The sequence below is a fragment of the Poromitra crassiceps genome (assembly GCF_964638095.1).
Source record: "Poromitra crassiceps genome assembly, chromosome: 25".
Taxonomy (NCBI): domain Eukaryota; kingdom Metazoa; phylum Chordata; class Actinopteri; order Beryciformes; family Melamphaidae; genus Poromitra; species Poromitra crassiceps.
The window spans coordinates 14,136,884-14,154,383 of NC_139649.1; the positions used below are offsets into that span (position 1 = coordinate 14,136,884).

General features: G+C 45.3%; 1 protein-coding gene across 1 annotated transcript in view; it reads right to left on the minus strand.

Moving 5' to 3' along the window:
• Positions 1–9,981, minus strand: part of etnk2 (ethanolamine kinase 2) — a gene marked incomplete at its 3' end in the record, with an annotated part of 15,879 nt that extends 5,898 nt beyond the window's left edge. The window contains exons 1-4 of the mRNA XM_083660651.1: positions 9,803–9,981; positions 4,778–4,915; positions 4,529–4,650; positions 1,184–1,324 (exon numbers count right to left, since the gene is read on the minus strand). Coding sequence (XP_083516777.1) covers positions 1,184–1,324; positions 4,529–4,650; positions 4,778–4,915; positions 9,803–9,949 — 548 coding nt within the window. The 5' untranslated portion in view covers positions 9,950–9,981. The remainder of the gene's footprint in view (positions 1–1,183; positions 1,325–4,528; positions 4,651–4,777; positions 4,916–9,802) is intronic.
• Positions 9,982–17,500: the final 7,519 nt, after the last annotated feature.

Here is a 17,500-nt window from a genome sequence, read left to right on the forward strand (position 1 = left end):
GACCCGCTGTGCTGTGCAACAAGTGTCTGCTGTCCAGACCAGGACACAAGCTGTCTGTGTTACCGAGGACGAGCGCATCAGAGCAAAGTGACCTGATAAACAGAGCTGGGCAAACATCTGCTGGGCCCTCTGCATACCTCGGCCTCCGTAATCCAGCCTGCTATTATGGTTACAGTTATATAAGCCACAGACACGCTGGACTTAACCTAATAGCCATCAGAACAAAGATATCAGCTGTAGCCGGGCGGGCGGCCAGGTTATGCAAAAGGCCCATCTTTGATAGCTCTACAGGTCCAGTGCCAAGTAGAAACTACTTAGACCATCTTAGGCCTGAACTCCCTTGGGTCGACTGGCCTATTCTTTGTTCAACCTAAATTGCTTTGGTTGGACAGTTTTCCCCCTCTCTGTTTCCTCATATTTACTTGCATTTTTTTTTTCCTGATTTCCCGCCCATTTTCTCCCCAATTGTACTTGGCCAATTTCCCCCTTGCTGCCCCGGTCGCTGCTCCACCCTCTGCCGATCTGGAGAGAGACCGTAGACTAGCACCATGCTTCCTCCGACACGTGCGCAGTTGCCAGCCGCTTCTTTTCACCGGACAGCGGGGGGAGCTTCACCGGCAGGACGTAGCACGTGGGAGGATCACGCTATTCCCCCATCACTTCCCTTCTGCCCCGACCAGGCGCCCCGAACCGACATTTGCTTTCATTTCTGTAAGATGCACTTCTAGTACAATATCTCACTTCAGATAAGACTGCAACCAGGATGCCATCTTTACAGTATATTTGTTGTGATTATGCTTAGCTAAACTAGCTCAGCTTCTACGTGATTTAAAAAAAATGCAACGTAAATCCATCAATTGGTTGGAAAAACAAATCTATAATTATCGGTTAACCTTTGAAATGCTTGGTCATGGAGATTGCCTACTGTCTGTGAATGTGTCCAAATACCAGGTCTACTGGCTCAGTCAGAATCTAACGACAGATTTGAGAAGGGTGTTTAATGTTTAATCACGGTGAACACTCAGTCCTGTAGCTGTTGCAGATGATTGATGATGATCATATCAGGGTTAGGGACGGCTGCCTCTATGCTCATGACAACTGTCACACAGGCAAATGAGGTTGCGATTGTTATTTGCATCTTTCTCACTTTGTGTACAGAGCCGATCGGGAACCCAGATCTCACCTGACGTTGGAGGCCTGCTCGGTGAACTCGGTGGCCACCAGAGAGAAGTATTTACGAATCTTGATCCAAAGGTTTGGTTTGGGCACGCAGCCGTTGTGTGCGTGGATGGCGTGGATACGAGCCATCTCCCTGGCTATGAGCCTGAGAAGAGACGACAAAGACAACATACATAAGTGCACCGACTTCTGACAAAAAGTTAAATATGGTTATTATTTAACACGACAGTGAAATACGGTTATTATTTAACATGACACCGAGCGCATTTCTGACCATATTCCTTCCTGTCTGTAAAGCTAACAGTCCTGTGACGGGCAGCTCTGCTACCAAATTAAAGCACTTTAACTCGGAGGTTAGATGAGGAAAATAATCTCCCAGAGTTCCTGGAAAGAACTCGATGATAACAAGGGAACATGTCAACAACACATACCACACTTAACTGACACAGATAGTCGGGTGTTTCTACACTAAGCACCAACAGCATGTGTTATGTGTAGTGTACATCAAAGCAGAACTTCACTGGTGGCTGGGGATAAACCCCACTGTACCAAGACTTCTGGGAGATGTAGATCTCAGACACTGAAAAACATTTTCACATGACATCATAACTGATTAAGCATTAGAACTAGTGCTGCACGATTTGGGGGAAAGGTGCGATTAGCGATTAGGGTGGACAATATTGCGATTTGCGATTGCGATATAATAAACAAATGGTATTTAGGGATGTGCGGGCATGAGTTTTTGACGGTATGATAACCTTGGACAAAAATACCACGGTTTCACATATCACAGACAAAAATACATGAAATATGTTACAATTTAAAATATATTAAAACTAAAAAAATAAAACAATTTGAAATAAAATGATAAATAAAACATTTTGAGACATTTGCCTGTCCCAAACATGTAAAAAAGAAACACCAGACAAATAGAAACTGCACTGTGTTACAGCACATAGAAGATGGCTCAGCAAAGTTGCAAAGTTAGTTACATGTCTGTCCAGTAATACTAATGATACTTGTGTACACCCCGTTTATTTCTTTTGTAGCGACAGATGGCCTTAAACGCCACACTCACGTGACGCTTCTTGAGAGAGAGGTGAGGTAACGTGCATCTGCAGACTTTAACGAGGGACCATGAAGGCATCATGTGACAGGCTAGTTAGCCTGGAGGTGATGCTGCCAGTGCTGGCAGCTGCGACAGTGTTTTGCTGCTATCAACCTGGTTAATCTCATTATATTCTTCATCACAGCGGGTCATCCCCACTGTGTACTTAATCGTGCACTAGTTCTGCATAAGCACCTGCAGCTCTCTCCTTATTTTACTGACGTTCTCACTAATCACACGGCTGTTTACATGCGTTTCTGAATGAACGGCTAGCTAGTTATTAGCATACCGTAAAATACCAATTAGAAGCCGACTTCCAAATTGCCGCGGGTCCCATATATAAGCGGGGTCTGGATACATATTTTGTACATAAAAGCAGGTCCCAATTTGACGCCCGGTTAGTTTTTTCAATGTTTTCTTTTTACCTTTGCGACATCCTGTTGAATGCATCTCCCAAACACAAGAAAAATCGGATGAAGAAGACGAACAACGAGGAAACGAGGAACAACGAGGAAAAAAAACACATGCACGAAACTTGCTGATCAAAATTCGTTTTCCGTCAACATCTGATGATTCTGAAAATTGTGTAGGCATTTCCTGAAGATTTTTATACACTAAAACCGACATCTCTGGTGTAATAATTATTTTGAGAAATGTGCCTATGCTATGTTTCCCTGCCAGCGGGCATAGAAGTCGGCTTCTAATTGGTATTTCACCGCACACTGCAGCGGAGGGTGGAGCGCATGCAGCCAGCGGAGGAGGCAGCGCATGCAACAAATAATCTGCTCACATGATGATCATGTTCTCTCACCTTCAGCGGAGAAAGTTTAGTGGTAAATACCGGTAGGTCACAGTTCAGCTCAAATTTTATTTGATTTCATGTACAGGCCAGAACTGGCATGCAATGTGCTCTGCTGCGCTGAGAGGGAGGCGCGGCTCTCCCCATAGACAAGCAATCGTGTGGGGGGCTGTAGCCAACTCATTGAAATAAATGGTTTAAATAAACAATTTCATACTATTTACAATCTTTTCTGAGCAATATTTTTGTACAAAAATAATTAAAGCAGGTCCCAAACTGCCGCAGGTCCCATATTGACGCGGGGTCTGGCTACATATTTTGTCAATTAACGCCCGGGCTAATAATTGGTATTTTACGGTAGCTTGCTGTTAGCGATCATGGATGTTCTCTCTCTGCCTCTCGGTAAGATAATGTAACCTTGCTGCACATAACATTACTTATTTGCGGGAGTGCATGGGAGAAGTCTCCCGCTAGTGTTGATGCCCAGTGTGATGGCAGAGAAACGACATGTTATGACATCTTATTTGCTTCCTCCCCCATGGGACATTGAGGAATAGTTGTTGCAAAGGAGTTTGTATCAAAGCGTTCAAAAAGCCTTCACTTAGGGCTGCATAATCATATTAATAATGATGGTGTGATACTGGGTGTGATACTGATAATATCACAATTTTGATTCCACAATGAGTAATGGCGTAACAATATTAGAGTGTTTTTTATATTTTCAATTTCCTGGAAGACTGTGTGTGGTTTATCAAGCACTTCCATGACGCCGGATGAAACTCGCTCATTTGTCACTTGATGACCACAAACGCAGATTCAGTCAGTGCAAAGTTTGCTTTAGGGTTGTAGCTGCACTCCAAAGTAATAAAGTAGTCATTATTTCTTACTTGAATTTTGTAAATAAGGACCACAACAAAAGCCAGACAGCAAACCTTGCTGGCTGCTGCTACTTTGTTTCTTTTTTTTTGCCATAATCATCATGCAGTCATACTTTGACGTCACTCACAGTATTACGCTCTAATGCGAAAACGCAGGAAGACTTTGAACACAGTAATGCACTCTTAACACCTTCGTTTTAGCTGTAGCATCTCTAAGCTAACACTGTGAAAGCCCTGAGCAGTGCCACGCCTGCACCATGTCCTCACCTGGGCAGTGCCACGGCTGCACCATGTCCTCAGCTGGGCAGTGCCACGCCTGCACCATGTCCTCACCTGGGCAGTGCCACGCCTGCACCATGTCCTCACCTGTGCAGTGCCACGCCTGCACCATGTCCTCACCTGGGCAGTGCCATGGCTGCACCATGTCCTCACCTGGGCAGTGCCACGCCTGCACCATGTCCTCACCTGGGCAGTGCCACGCCTGCACCATGTCCACACCTGAGCAGTGCCACGCCTGCACCATGTCCTCACCTGAGCAGTGCCACGCCTTCACCATGTCCTCACCTGAGCAGGGTGGGGTCCCGGACGTCCTGCGTCCCGAGGGCATCCCCCTGGATGAACTCGTAGCAGATGCCATTCTGAAAGGTGCAGTAGAGGCGGGGGGCGCAGCCATTAGCGTGCAGCACCTACAACACAGACAACACATGAACATGAGAAAACATGAAGCATTCTGAAACGCCTACTGACTTTTCCCATTGAGGCCCGTCCACAAGAGAGTGAAGTCCCATATGACTCGCTTTGTTTTGACGCTACCTGGAAGCTCTTCAGCTCATTGTCTCGGTCCACAATAAGCTCTGTCTTGTTCCCGTACACTCGGACCAGGACCACATCTTCTGGATTGTCCTCCACGTAGCAGCCCACCAGCTTGTTGGTGGTCCCTTCAGTGAAGAGCTGGGAGGGGGAGAGAAGAAGCCGTTTTTCGTAGATGTTTGGGTTATGCGGTGGCAGTGATGCGGAGAGCCCTTCACCTCTGTACAGCATGGGAACAATTCAGAGAGAAAAACTCCAGCATGGAGGATTGTTTCACCAGGCCTATCTTCTCTGTTGAGTCTGGCTCAGTGTATTCTCTGGTCAGTTTGGAGCTTTCATTATCAGTTCTCCTTGGGTCAGGGGTATCATATCAGTGCAGATGGCCAGAAGAATGTTCTGCACGTCTAAAGGTCCTTACACATCAAGAGCGATGCGAATATACGGCACGAAATTGCGATGCGAGTTTTGACCCACCTGTCAATCACAGCCACAGATGTGTACACGTCGGAAGCGAATTTCTGAAAAATCGACCGTGGTTCGACAAAATAAACACCACAATAACGCTCGCCGAAACTTCGCCGTTGTATGCACGGTTGCATTGACGGATATAGGGTCGGAAAATATTATTGACGTGCGAATTAATCGCACGAAAAGAACGCTCCCGATGTGTAAGGACTATAACTGCCATAAATGACCCCTGAACCTACACTAGATTCGTGTACTGTATTATCAAATGTATTCTCTCACCCAGCAGATACTTGTCACAATTACTAGGAGTTTGTTAATTGTCTATAAGGGGCTATAATAACATTACGCTATATTCACACACTGCAGCTTAAAGTGTCCCCACCTGTCACACAGGTGCATGTTTTGTGAACAAAAAATAAAAAATAAAATAAATAAATATCACATAGAATCTAATCCTTTAATTTGGTCATAATGTGTCCATTTGAGTGGAAAAACAAAGATGACTACGATTAAAGTAGCTACTGGAAAGAGAGTGAATCCATGTCTAGACACTTTTTGTCGTCTTTTTTTTGTTGTCTATTTTCACAATTAGAGGCAAACTGACGTGGGGCAATTTGAAAAAGGAATAAACAGAATAATTTGGAGGTGAGCAAAAAAATCATAATCAGGATTGAGCACTAAGGCCTGCAGTGTGAACGTAGCCAACGGGTGTAGTTCAATGACGATTAAGCAAATGTGTGACTAAAATGACTTGCATCAATGGCCATCACTCCACGAGTCTTCTGATCTACAGGGAGGTGTTGTTGCACCATCAAGTCATTGGGTGCAGCGACAGTCCCCATGGGGCTCTTCTAAAATGAACGGTAACTAAGCTAACAGCAGCGTGTGTGTCTGAAGCTAGTCTGAAACAACTGAGCGACAGCATCACTCTATAGTGGACTGGATACCATACCAGTGGGCCAATAGACCCCACTGCAGTCAACACAATAACATACACAACACTGCCTGCATCTCTCCCACCCACACATAACTGGCATTCCACACGTGGCTCGCCACAAAGATGGGCACACAGGCATCTCTGTTATGACCGTACGTACACAACAAGCATACACCCCTTTGCTAGCACATGACTGATCCCGTCTACCCGCCACACAATACGCCGCTAAGACCAGCGATCAATACCTACAGACAGCGATAAGCTAGCTGGGACGCAGACACAGAGGTAAACATTCAGCCATAACACTGCCTGCAGCAAACAATGACAGTCACATCATGTTTGTCAGTGTGAGTCCAGGTTCTTCTGGTGATGCATCAAGGCACATTCAGTCCTCGACTCTCCACCGCGATAGCTGATGTGTGGTTGAGCGTTCCGGCGCAAACTGGCTGCCGTGCATCACCCAGGTGGGTGCAACACATCACCCAGGTGGGTGCTACACATCACCCAGGTGGGTGCTACACACATCATGACCCAGGTGGGTGCTACACACATCATCACCCAGGTGGGTGCTACACATCACCCAGGTGGGTGCTACACATCATCACCCAGGTGGGTGCTACACATCACTCAGGTGGGTGGGTGCTACACATCACTCAGGTGGGTGCTACACATCATCACCCAGGTGGGTGCTACACATCATCACCCAGGTGGGTGCTACACATCACTCAGGTGGGTGCTACACATCATCACCCAGGTGGGTGCTACACATCACCCAGGTGGGTGCTACACATCACTCAGGTGGGTGCTACACATCATCACCCAGGTGGGTGCTACACATCACCCAGGTGGGTGCTACACATCACTCAGGTGGGTGCTACACATCATCACCCAGGTGGGTGCTACACATCATCACTCAGGTGGGTGCTACACACATCATCACCCAGGTGGGTGCTACACATCACCCAGGTGGGTGCTACACATCACCCAGGTGGGTGCTACACATCACCCAGGTGGATCATGCTACATATCGGTGGTGGATGAGCCGAGTTCCCTCCCCCTCCCTCCCCTGATGATAATATACCGTTACATCCCTAGCCTGCATGGCCCTCGAGGCCAGGCTTTCTTCGGTAGAGAGATCAATCGTTTTGTCTCAATCATGAGAAAGTTGTAAGAGGAGCCTGTTGCTCTGTTGCTGTTGGCTCACTCTGCTGTTTTGAGAAACCCTATGTGTGTTCAGGATGTTTGGGAACCGACAGTGTGTATATTTACAGTAGAACTCTTCCTGTCCAGGTGGCTAGCTAGCCGCTAGGCTAGTCAGGTGTTTCTGTCAACAGTGCTGCTGCCCTACTGCTCTTTACCTCACTCTGCTCTTTACCTCACTCTGCCCTACTGCTCTTTACCTCACTCTGCTCTTTACCTCACTCTGCCCTTCACCTCACTCTGCCCTTCACCTCACTCTGCCCTTTACCTCACTCTGCTCTTTACCTCACTCTGCCCTTCTGCTCTTTACCTCACTCTGCCCTTCTGCTCTTTACCTCACTCTGCCCTTCACCTCACTCTGCTCTTTACCTCACTCTGCCCTTCACCTCACTCTGCTCTTCACCTCACTCTGCTCTTTACCTCACTCTGCCCTTCACCTCACTCTGCTCTTCACCTCACTCTGCCCTTCACCTCACTCTGCTCTTTACCTCACTCTGCCCTTTACCTCACTCTGCTCTTTACCTCACTCTGCTCTTCACCTCACTCTGCCCTTCACCTCACTCTGCCCTTCACCTCACTCTGCCCTTCACCTCACTCTGCTCTTTACCTCACTCTGCCCTTCACCTCACTCTGCCCTTCACCTCACTCTGCCCTTCACCTCACTCTGCTCTTTACCTCACTCTGCTCTTTACCTCACTCTGCTCTTCACCTCACTCTGCCCTTCACCTCACTCTGCCCTTCACCTCACTCTGCTCTTTACCTCACTCTGCCCTTCACCTCACTCTGCCCTTCACCTCACTCTGCCCTTCCCGCTCGCATTGAAACATTGCCAACGTTGTTTCCTGCTGCTCCCCTCGTCTCCTCTCACACACTATCTCTATCCCCACTCCATCCTCCCCTGTGGCCTGCTTCATCAACACATTGCCAGCCAGGGGTGCAGCTGTGCCAGGTCTGTACGAGGTCTGTCTGACAGAGCCTGTTTGGGTGGCACGTGGCAGTCGTTGAGAAAAGCCCTGCTGGTCTGGTCTGTGGAGAAAGAGATAAACGCTTCACGTCACGTTCTCAGTCACAGGGGTCCGTCTGGGTGGGTGGGGTCGCAGGGGGTCTGGGTGGGCGGGGCATGGGATCTTCTCTAGAGATTAGCGACTGGGATGTAAACACACAGTTGTGGTAGGTGTCTTCAAAACCCCTCCTCAACCCACCGTGTTCAATAATTGTAAATGGTGTTATCATGTACTAGTGATGCCGCCATTCTAAGTTTGACCTGGTCGTGAAACATGAGTCACCTGATCCTATTAGTGGGAATCAATTATGCATTTCCCTTTCCCTGACCGGGCTGAATCCCTAAAATGGCTTGTTCACCAACACACTGACATAAGTGTGCAAGTTTGGGGTGGCGGGTATTTTGCACGTTGTCTCACGGGTCTGTGTTTCATCATGGTGGCTCGTATACAGATGCATCAAGTCGATTACTCTACTAACGAATCATTATATCACCACCATCCACAGTCCCCATCACCTGAACAAAATACTTTTTGAAAATGTTAGGCGGGCATCCATTTGCATCATGCCACTGCTTAGGACAACAACACACTGGCAAATAAGCAACACATTATGCGGGTTTTACATAAAACGGACTTTTCCTGCTATATAGCTTAAGGGCAATGGAAGTTAACAACTGTTGATTTCACTTGTCTTCAACATTATACGGGGAGACATAAGTGAACAAAACTGAGAAGATGAATGATGACAGACTGCCTAGTGTAGGTTAACACAGGACCTATCATGGAAAATGTTTGAAACCAGGGATTCTCAAACTTTAGTTTATACAGTATCAAAGATCTCCAACTAGATACTGTATCTATTTGGAGATCTTATATGGATTAGACCTATAAAGCTGGATACCAGGCTAAGTAAGGAGCAACGATGTCAACCTATGTCGTTCTGTTGCTCAATCAGCTAGAGAAATGGCTTCCTCGAGCTGGCAAGATAACATTCATGTTTCTCAATTTAACTCCATCAGGTCACCACCACCAGCTGGCCATGACGCTAAATTGGCAGTGTGTAAAATGTGTTCAGCACATTCTCTTCTTTTTTTGATCCATTGTGTTGCTGAACGACAGCTTTAATATGGGCTAACAGTCATAGACTCTACTGTAAGTTGAATGCGTTTATGTTAGTTGGCATCATGGTTGGTATGGATACCCGAACAGAATACCAAACAATGGGGCGTGGGAAAGTGGGCGAGAATAGCGTTCATTCATTCGTGGTATTGTTGACTAGGAGAAATAAAAAATAACGAGCTAAACTAACTAGCTCGACGCTATATGGGCCTTCTTATCTGGCTTGGTGATGCTGCAGGGCTGTCAATCTATCTGCAGCATACTATGCTGTAGTGCAGCTAGCTTAACGGCTAACGTTACCTTGGTCTCGACAAGGTTCATGTCCCACGCAGGTCGTAGTTCTTTAATGAGCTTCATCGCTCCATCCGTCACGTTGTGTTCGTCCACGAAAATTGGGAATTTTTTGATGACCGGCGACCCGACGGGCACATGTATTTCCGTCTCCATGCCGTGGTCGTGTCTTTATTCTTCGACTTCTTGACAGATAATGTGTAGAAACTGGAGCATACAAGAAGTGCTGGCTGGCTGCTAACGTTATATTCGCTGTTTTTGGTTGAAAGCCTTGGTCGGCACTGGGTTTTGGAGACGTTATCTAACGGTTAGCTTGTTAGCTGTGGTGGCGATAACGATGGAGTGAAGCTAGTAGAAGATGCGAGGCTAAAAGCTGCCGGGTGTGGATGCAGATCGCCGGTTTTCTTGAGAGAGCTCAGCAGCAGCAGCAGCAAACTGTACCACATTTCCTCTGACGTCACTTGGCTCCGCCCCCGCCCGGGATCATCCGATTGTACCCGGCGCATGTCATGATGACAACCGAACACGCCCTGCCCCTGGTGACAAGCGAACACGTCACTTCCGACTTTGTAGACATACATACATACAGACAGACAGACAGACAGACAGACAGACAGACAGACAGACAGACAGACAGACAGACAGACAGACAGACAGACAGACATACATACATACATACATACATACAGACAGACAGACAGACAGACAGACAGACAGACAGACAGACATACATACATACATACATACATACATACAGACAGACAGACAGACAGACAGACAGACAGACAGACAGACATACATCATATATACATGCATACATACATACATACATACATACATACATACATACATACATAGTATGTATGTGTGTATGTAATACATAGCGTTACATACATGCATACAATGTATGTATGTATGTATGTATGTATGTATGTATGTTACATACATACATACATACATACATACATACATAACGCTACATATATATAGCCTATATACATACATACATACATACATAGCCTACATAGCCTACATAACGCTATATATATATATATATATATATATATATATATGTATATATATATATATATATATAGGCCTATATATATATCAACAGATGCAATGCTTGTGTCACAAAGCACCGTTGTTTCCGTTTTAAATAAACAGATTGCTACGAGTTGTTGAGGGCTGAACTCAACCCTGCATCTTCAGTTGTGGCCAATTTTGGTGGGTATAAGTTGCATTAATGAACAAAAAGGAGATAACTACAGTATGTGAGTAGCCTAAACATTTTTGATTCCATGATATAGTGTTATACACTGTTTTGTGTGTGAATTGTGAAATAGTTATAAGCGCCACAGGACCTCATCAGGGCAGTCTGAACAAGGCCTTGTTGTTGGAAAAGGCAGTCAGAGCCATACAGAGATGAACATATTCATGTGATATCTGAAGATGTCCTTTATGATTTATTGTTGTTGATTTCTTCAATTTAAAACATAGAAAAGTAGCAACCCAACTAACACTCTTTTCCAACCACTACTATAGCCTACTAGGCTACTTGCAGTCCACTCCTCACAATGAGATGACAATACCAATTCTCAACCAAAGGGTGGCAGTACAGTCATGAAAATGTCTAGATTATTTGTATACTTTATCCGGTGTGTAGATGCTGTGTGAGAGGGTTTCTCAAACGTTTTCATGTCAAATAGATAGGCATACTCTTTAGACCACATACCCCATTTGATAAACTTTGTGTCCCAGGTAGGCCTACCCCATTTGAGAAAGCTTTTGTTGTGTATGGCAGATAACAGTAGAGTGAAACATCTGATTAGTATCATCATTTTTATCATAACCCTCTCAGGACCCCTGGAGGTCCCGGGACCCCTGGAGGTCCCGGGACCCCACTGGTACATTCATATCTATCTGAACCATCCATATATTCATGATCTTTGGATGTTACCCAATGCTTCATGAGAAAAAGGTTTTGTGGATGAATTATTTGAAGACATAGAACATGGAATTTTTTTCCAGATGGTAACCTACATTATTATTATTATACAATCAATCAATCAATCAATCAATCAATCAATCAATCAATCAATCAATCAATCAATCAATCAATCAATCAACTTTATTTCAGACACAAGTGGGTCCATAAAGAGACATCCAGTACAGTAGACAATACAGGAAACAATTAGAAGTGCATAAGAAACACACATGCTCTTGCCCCAACAATGCGACGTTGAGCAGAACCGTAAAAAGGATTAAGAAATATAAATTAAAAGATATACAAACTTTGGCGCCAGTGTTTCCAGAACCATGATGTATACCTCGTATCACTCTTAGTTATGTCAGCAAGAGCCATTATAATCTGATTGCTAGACGCTGTCAGTCTGCCCATAAATTTAAACCTAAAAATTTCTCAGAACAGCATAAAAAGTGGGTACATTCCTAGACACAAACATTTCACTTGCGCTATTCCACCTAGGGAGTTTGAGCAATATATGATGGAATGCATCGTTGTATGCCACCTGAAGTTTTTTCATTCTCGCATTGCTATAGCTACACCACAGGTGGGCTGTATACAGAGGAGCACAGAAGGTTCTAAAAAGTGAAATTTCTACATCGTCAGTACACACGTGGAATTTGCGTGCCAGCATGTTGGCTTGGCCATACAGCTTACCACACTGTCGCTGCACATCATCTTCATCACAGAGATCATCCCTTATTATATGACCCAGGTATTTAACCTTCCCCACTACGTCAAGCACCTCACCAGCCAATCAAAACGAGGGGAAGGTGAGCTTCTTATCCTCGTTGGTTCTAGTGATCATAACCACACCCTTTTTAGAATTGAATTTGATGTCATACATCATGCCATACCTAGAGCATACTCCGAGAAGCTGCTGTAGGCCGGCACTGCATGGAGACAGTATAACTAGATCATCAGCATACATCAAAGTGATTAAAAAGGCTATCCCCTGCCATACAGCCAGTGTTACATTGACTTAACTCTTTGGACAATATAAATTGAAGAGCACTGGGGACAGAATTCCGCCCTGGCGCACCCCATTGGACAAACTCTTTCCACAACTAGCTTGCATGGATTGGTGAGACTACCAGAACTGCAGGATCCTTAATTAGGTATGAGGGTTATTATTATTATTATCATCATCATCATCATCATCATCATCATCATTATTATTATTATTATTATTATTATTATTATTATTATTACCTTTATATTATTATTATTATTATTATTATTATTATTATTATTATTATTATTATTATTATTATTATTATTATTACTTTCTAACCCCCCCCCCCCACACACACACACACACATTTTCTCCCCACTTGCACTTGGCCAATTTCCCCCCTGCTACGCCAGTCGCTGCTCCACTCTCTGTCGATCTGGTGAGAGCCGTAGACTAGCACCATGCTTCCTCCGACACATGCTCAATGGTTGTGACTCTTCTGTCTGTAGCATGAACAATACAAATCAAACTGAACGGGGCTGGAGGGGCAAAAGGGAAAAAGACATGGCCCTCCAAGCGCATGAAATCTGTCATCTCCAGAAGCAGCCAATCAATCACGGCATGCAGGGGTTTGGCCAGTGTGTGCTCACTGAACATGGCCAAGGTCAGGGCCGATTTTACCAACGGGCTTACCGGGGCTGAAGCCCCGGGGCCCGGGACATCAAGGGGCCCAAAAAAAAAACGATTTTTTTTTTTTTTTTTACTAAATAATAATAATACTAAATAATAATAATAAAAGTGCTTGTTGTTACATCTCAGTGGCAATGTTTTCTTTCCAATCAGGCTGTTTATGAAAGAACATGATGGCTAAACCTACAGTTTGTGTTTGTAAGTTAGAATGGGGGTACGGTGGCGCAGTCGGTAGCGCTGTCGCCTCACAGTTAGAAGGTCCAGAGTTCGATTCTCGCCTGGGACACTGTGAGCGCTGTGGTTGTGTTCCCCCCCATATCTTCAGTGCCTACTGCCCAGGTGGGGTATCTCGTCGTAAGGGCCTTTCTCTCTGTGTGGAGTTTGCATGTTCTCCCCGTACCCCCCAGGGGGTTCCTCCGTATATAACCCCCCCACTAAAAACATGCAGAAGATCAGATCGTCATCGTCATCCGACCAGTGACGACAACACCCGAAGTTGGTCCCCGGGCGCTGTACGAGAAAGCGACCACTGCTCCTGGCCTGCCCCTCGGAGGAAAGGACATGCCTGGATGGGTTAAATGCAGAGGACACTTTTCACCGGCCACCGTCAGCATGAGTGTGTTGTGGCCGCATGCATGTATTGTGGTGTTCGTGTGACAATAAAAGACGGGCTTGTCCGTTACGAGAGTTTTTTTTTTTTTTTTTATGCTGACAGGAGAGCAGGTGGTGACATGAAAGTTAGTGAGAAAAGGAGAAGATACTGAATAATGACATCACAACAGTATAATCCTAATGTTGATTTAAAATGAGATATTCCTTTAAATACGGCTAAAAAAGGTTTAAAAAAAACACTCAATTTTTTTTCACTCCCTTCCGCTTGAGGGGGGGCCCTGCAGAGATGAATAGCCCCAGGGCCCATGAAGTGTAAAATCAGCCCTGGCCAAGGTGATTACAGTAAAGATGAGTTCAGATTTCACATTTTGGGAGTGCAGTAGGGTGTGGAGAGAGTGTGGATTCATAGTGTGCCAGTGGAGTGTGGGACTCAATTAAAGCAATAAGCCCCAATAAGTCGTGGTGTAAACCACGACTTATTGGGGCATTGGTGCATGCTCATTTCTAGCGTGCCTCACACGCTTTGCCTGCTCGAATGTTGCTCAACGCAACTTGAGCAACTGTGCAACTGTTGCACAGTGGCTCCGCCTTATTATAGTAGTGAGATTTGACAACAGCAACCAGTTCTTTGGCACAACGCAAAGCAGAGTTTAAAAAAACTTAGTTTTTGGCTCTTGGCCTATGTTATTCTTTGTGATTCATTCATTCATTCATTTTCTTTACCAGCTTATTCCTATTCAGGATCCAGGTCCATGTCACCACGGGGCTGACACAGATAGACAGACTAACCACACTCACATTCACACCTGTGTGGACAATATAGAATCTCCAATTCACCAATCACCTGGAATCAAACCCAGGTGACCGTGAGATGCCGCCACCTGTTTTAGTCTTCTGTTTTTAATTGATTTCCAGCATTTTTTTTTGCTATTTATTGACCTTAATGCCTTTTATGATTCTTGTTCTTCTGGTTACTGTATTTGTCACACTATACTATGCAGTAGTAGTTTCAGTAGCAGCAGCAGCCGTATTGAAGTCCAGCAAAGTTCTGTGCATGTGGGAGGGATACAGTGGGATGTGTTGGCGTCTGTCATCACGCCCAGACAGTCAGACACTTGCTCCAGGAGGAGTGTCTAGCAGTTCAGACCTGCTCTGCCTGCAGCCACATGCCTCGTCTGCCTTCCCTAAATTTAACTCAGGCTCTTCACTGGCTCTCAGGAATGCAGCTGGCAAATTGTATTTGTGTAACACATGCACGTACATACATGCATGTAAGGGTGTCAGCCATGACCTTGCACACAGGCTTGTAGGTGTGCGTGTGTGTGTGTGTGTGTGTGTGTGTGTGTGTGTGTGTGTGTGTGTGTGTGTGTGTGTGTGTGTGTGTGTGTGTGTGTGTGTGTGTCGCCATGACGTGACCTTGCACAGGTGGGACAGCTCAAGGCAACACTCCTATAATATCTCAGGAATGAGGAAATGTTTACATTGTCACACACACACACACACACTGAAGTTCTGTTTACAACCTGACGCACGCACAAGGGCGCGCGCACGAACGCACGCACGCACACACACACACACACACACACACACACACACCTACACACACACACACACACACACACACACACACACACACACACACACACACACACACACACACACACACACTGATCATAAATCAACATCTCCATTGAAAAAGTGCCCTGCGACCCTCGTCCCACTCTAACCTAATTTCTCATGTCAAGGGGTGCATGTTGACACACAGCTCATTTATCAGAGATGGTATTATGATTAGACTGAATGGAGGTGTTTGGGAAGCAGGACCTCGGCACTCCACACCACATGAGGACTGTTTACTTTCACACACAAATTCATAACATTTTCACACACACACACACACACACACACGCACACACACACACACACACACGCACGCACGCACGCACGCACACACACGCGCACACACACACACACACACACACACACACACACACACACACACACACAGAGGTCGTGGCTTCCTTTTAAAGTAGTTGACAGATTATGTCCTTTGGTTGCCTTAGGCCACGATCAGACAGACCAATTCTTTCTAGCAGCCTGTTTTTTTTTGTAATTGTTTTCAATGAGTGAAGATTTTTGCTTCCTGCTTTTGCGTTGCTGAGGGCTTCATGTTTTTCCACTCTATGCGCCCTGAACGCACCCTGAACGCACCCTGAACGCACCCTGAATGCCCTGAACGCACCCTGAACGCACCCTGAACGCCCTGAACGCACCCTGAACGCCTCCAGTTAAAAAAAAACTTCAACCCAGAGCAGAAAAGCGACTGACGTCATTTGCGGACGTCCGTTTCCCTGTGCTCAATGTATTTGGGAACAGCCTCTCACCCTCAATCAGTGCCAGAACACACCCTCCACCTGTCCATTTTTTATCTAGATGTTTAGATAAATGATACATGTTTAAATAGATGTTTTAATAGTGGTTAGGCTAAGGACAAGGCCTAGGCCCAAAATACATAGCTGAATTGCTCCCACGCTACGAACCGTCTAGAACTCTTAGGTCAAGAGGGTCCAGCTTATTAACTGTACCTAGGATCAAATCAAATCATGGGAAGGCTGCATTTACCCACTATGCTTCTGCTAGCTGGAATAAATTGCCTGAAGACCTCAGATCTGCCCCAACCTTACTTACTTTTAAAAATAGACTAAAGACTTTTATGTTTACCGTCGCTTTTAACTGCTGACAGCTACTATGCAAACCCAATGAGTCCTCTATAAGTTTTTAGCTCTTTCTGCAACTGCTGCGCCTGTTGCTTAATGCACTTTTTATACTCTTTAAGTTTTGTTGTGATGCTTTTAAATGTCCATTTTATTCTCTTCTTTTCTTTTCTTTTCCTGTCAACCATTTTATGTGAAGCACTTTGAATTGCCTCTGTGTATGAAATGTGCTATACAAATAAACTTGACTTGACTTGACTTGACTTGACAATGATTCGGTGGTTGCCTTAACAATAAATCCTATTCGAAATTTTGCGCACTCATTTCTAGTAGCGCTCTCCCTGCACTTCTGAGCATGCACAGTCAAGGAATTTTTCACCGCGCCTTATTATATAGTAGTGAGATCATAAGAATGCATCTCGTCTCTGCGTGTGAGTGAGTAAATTGTGTTCGGCCACGGCATTCTACGTGCGATCGCGCCGAATCTTTCAGGAAGTGTAAATCTGCACGTGACCTAACGGAGGCCGATTTTTTAATTAGAGACAATTAATGGTGGAATTTGCGATGGTGTGCAGCCTCCACCGTTCTGCATGGAGGAACACTGGACAGGTATTCTGCTGCTCTTCTTTTAAAACGGTTTAGGCTTCAACAAAAGAAGCAGTGCAGTCTGAGTGGGGCCTTAATGTGCAGACTGCACAGTTTATGACGAA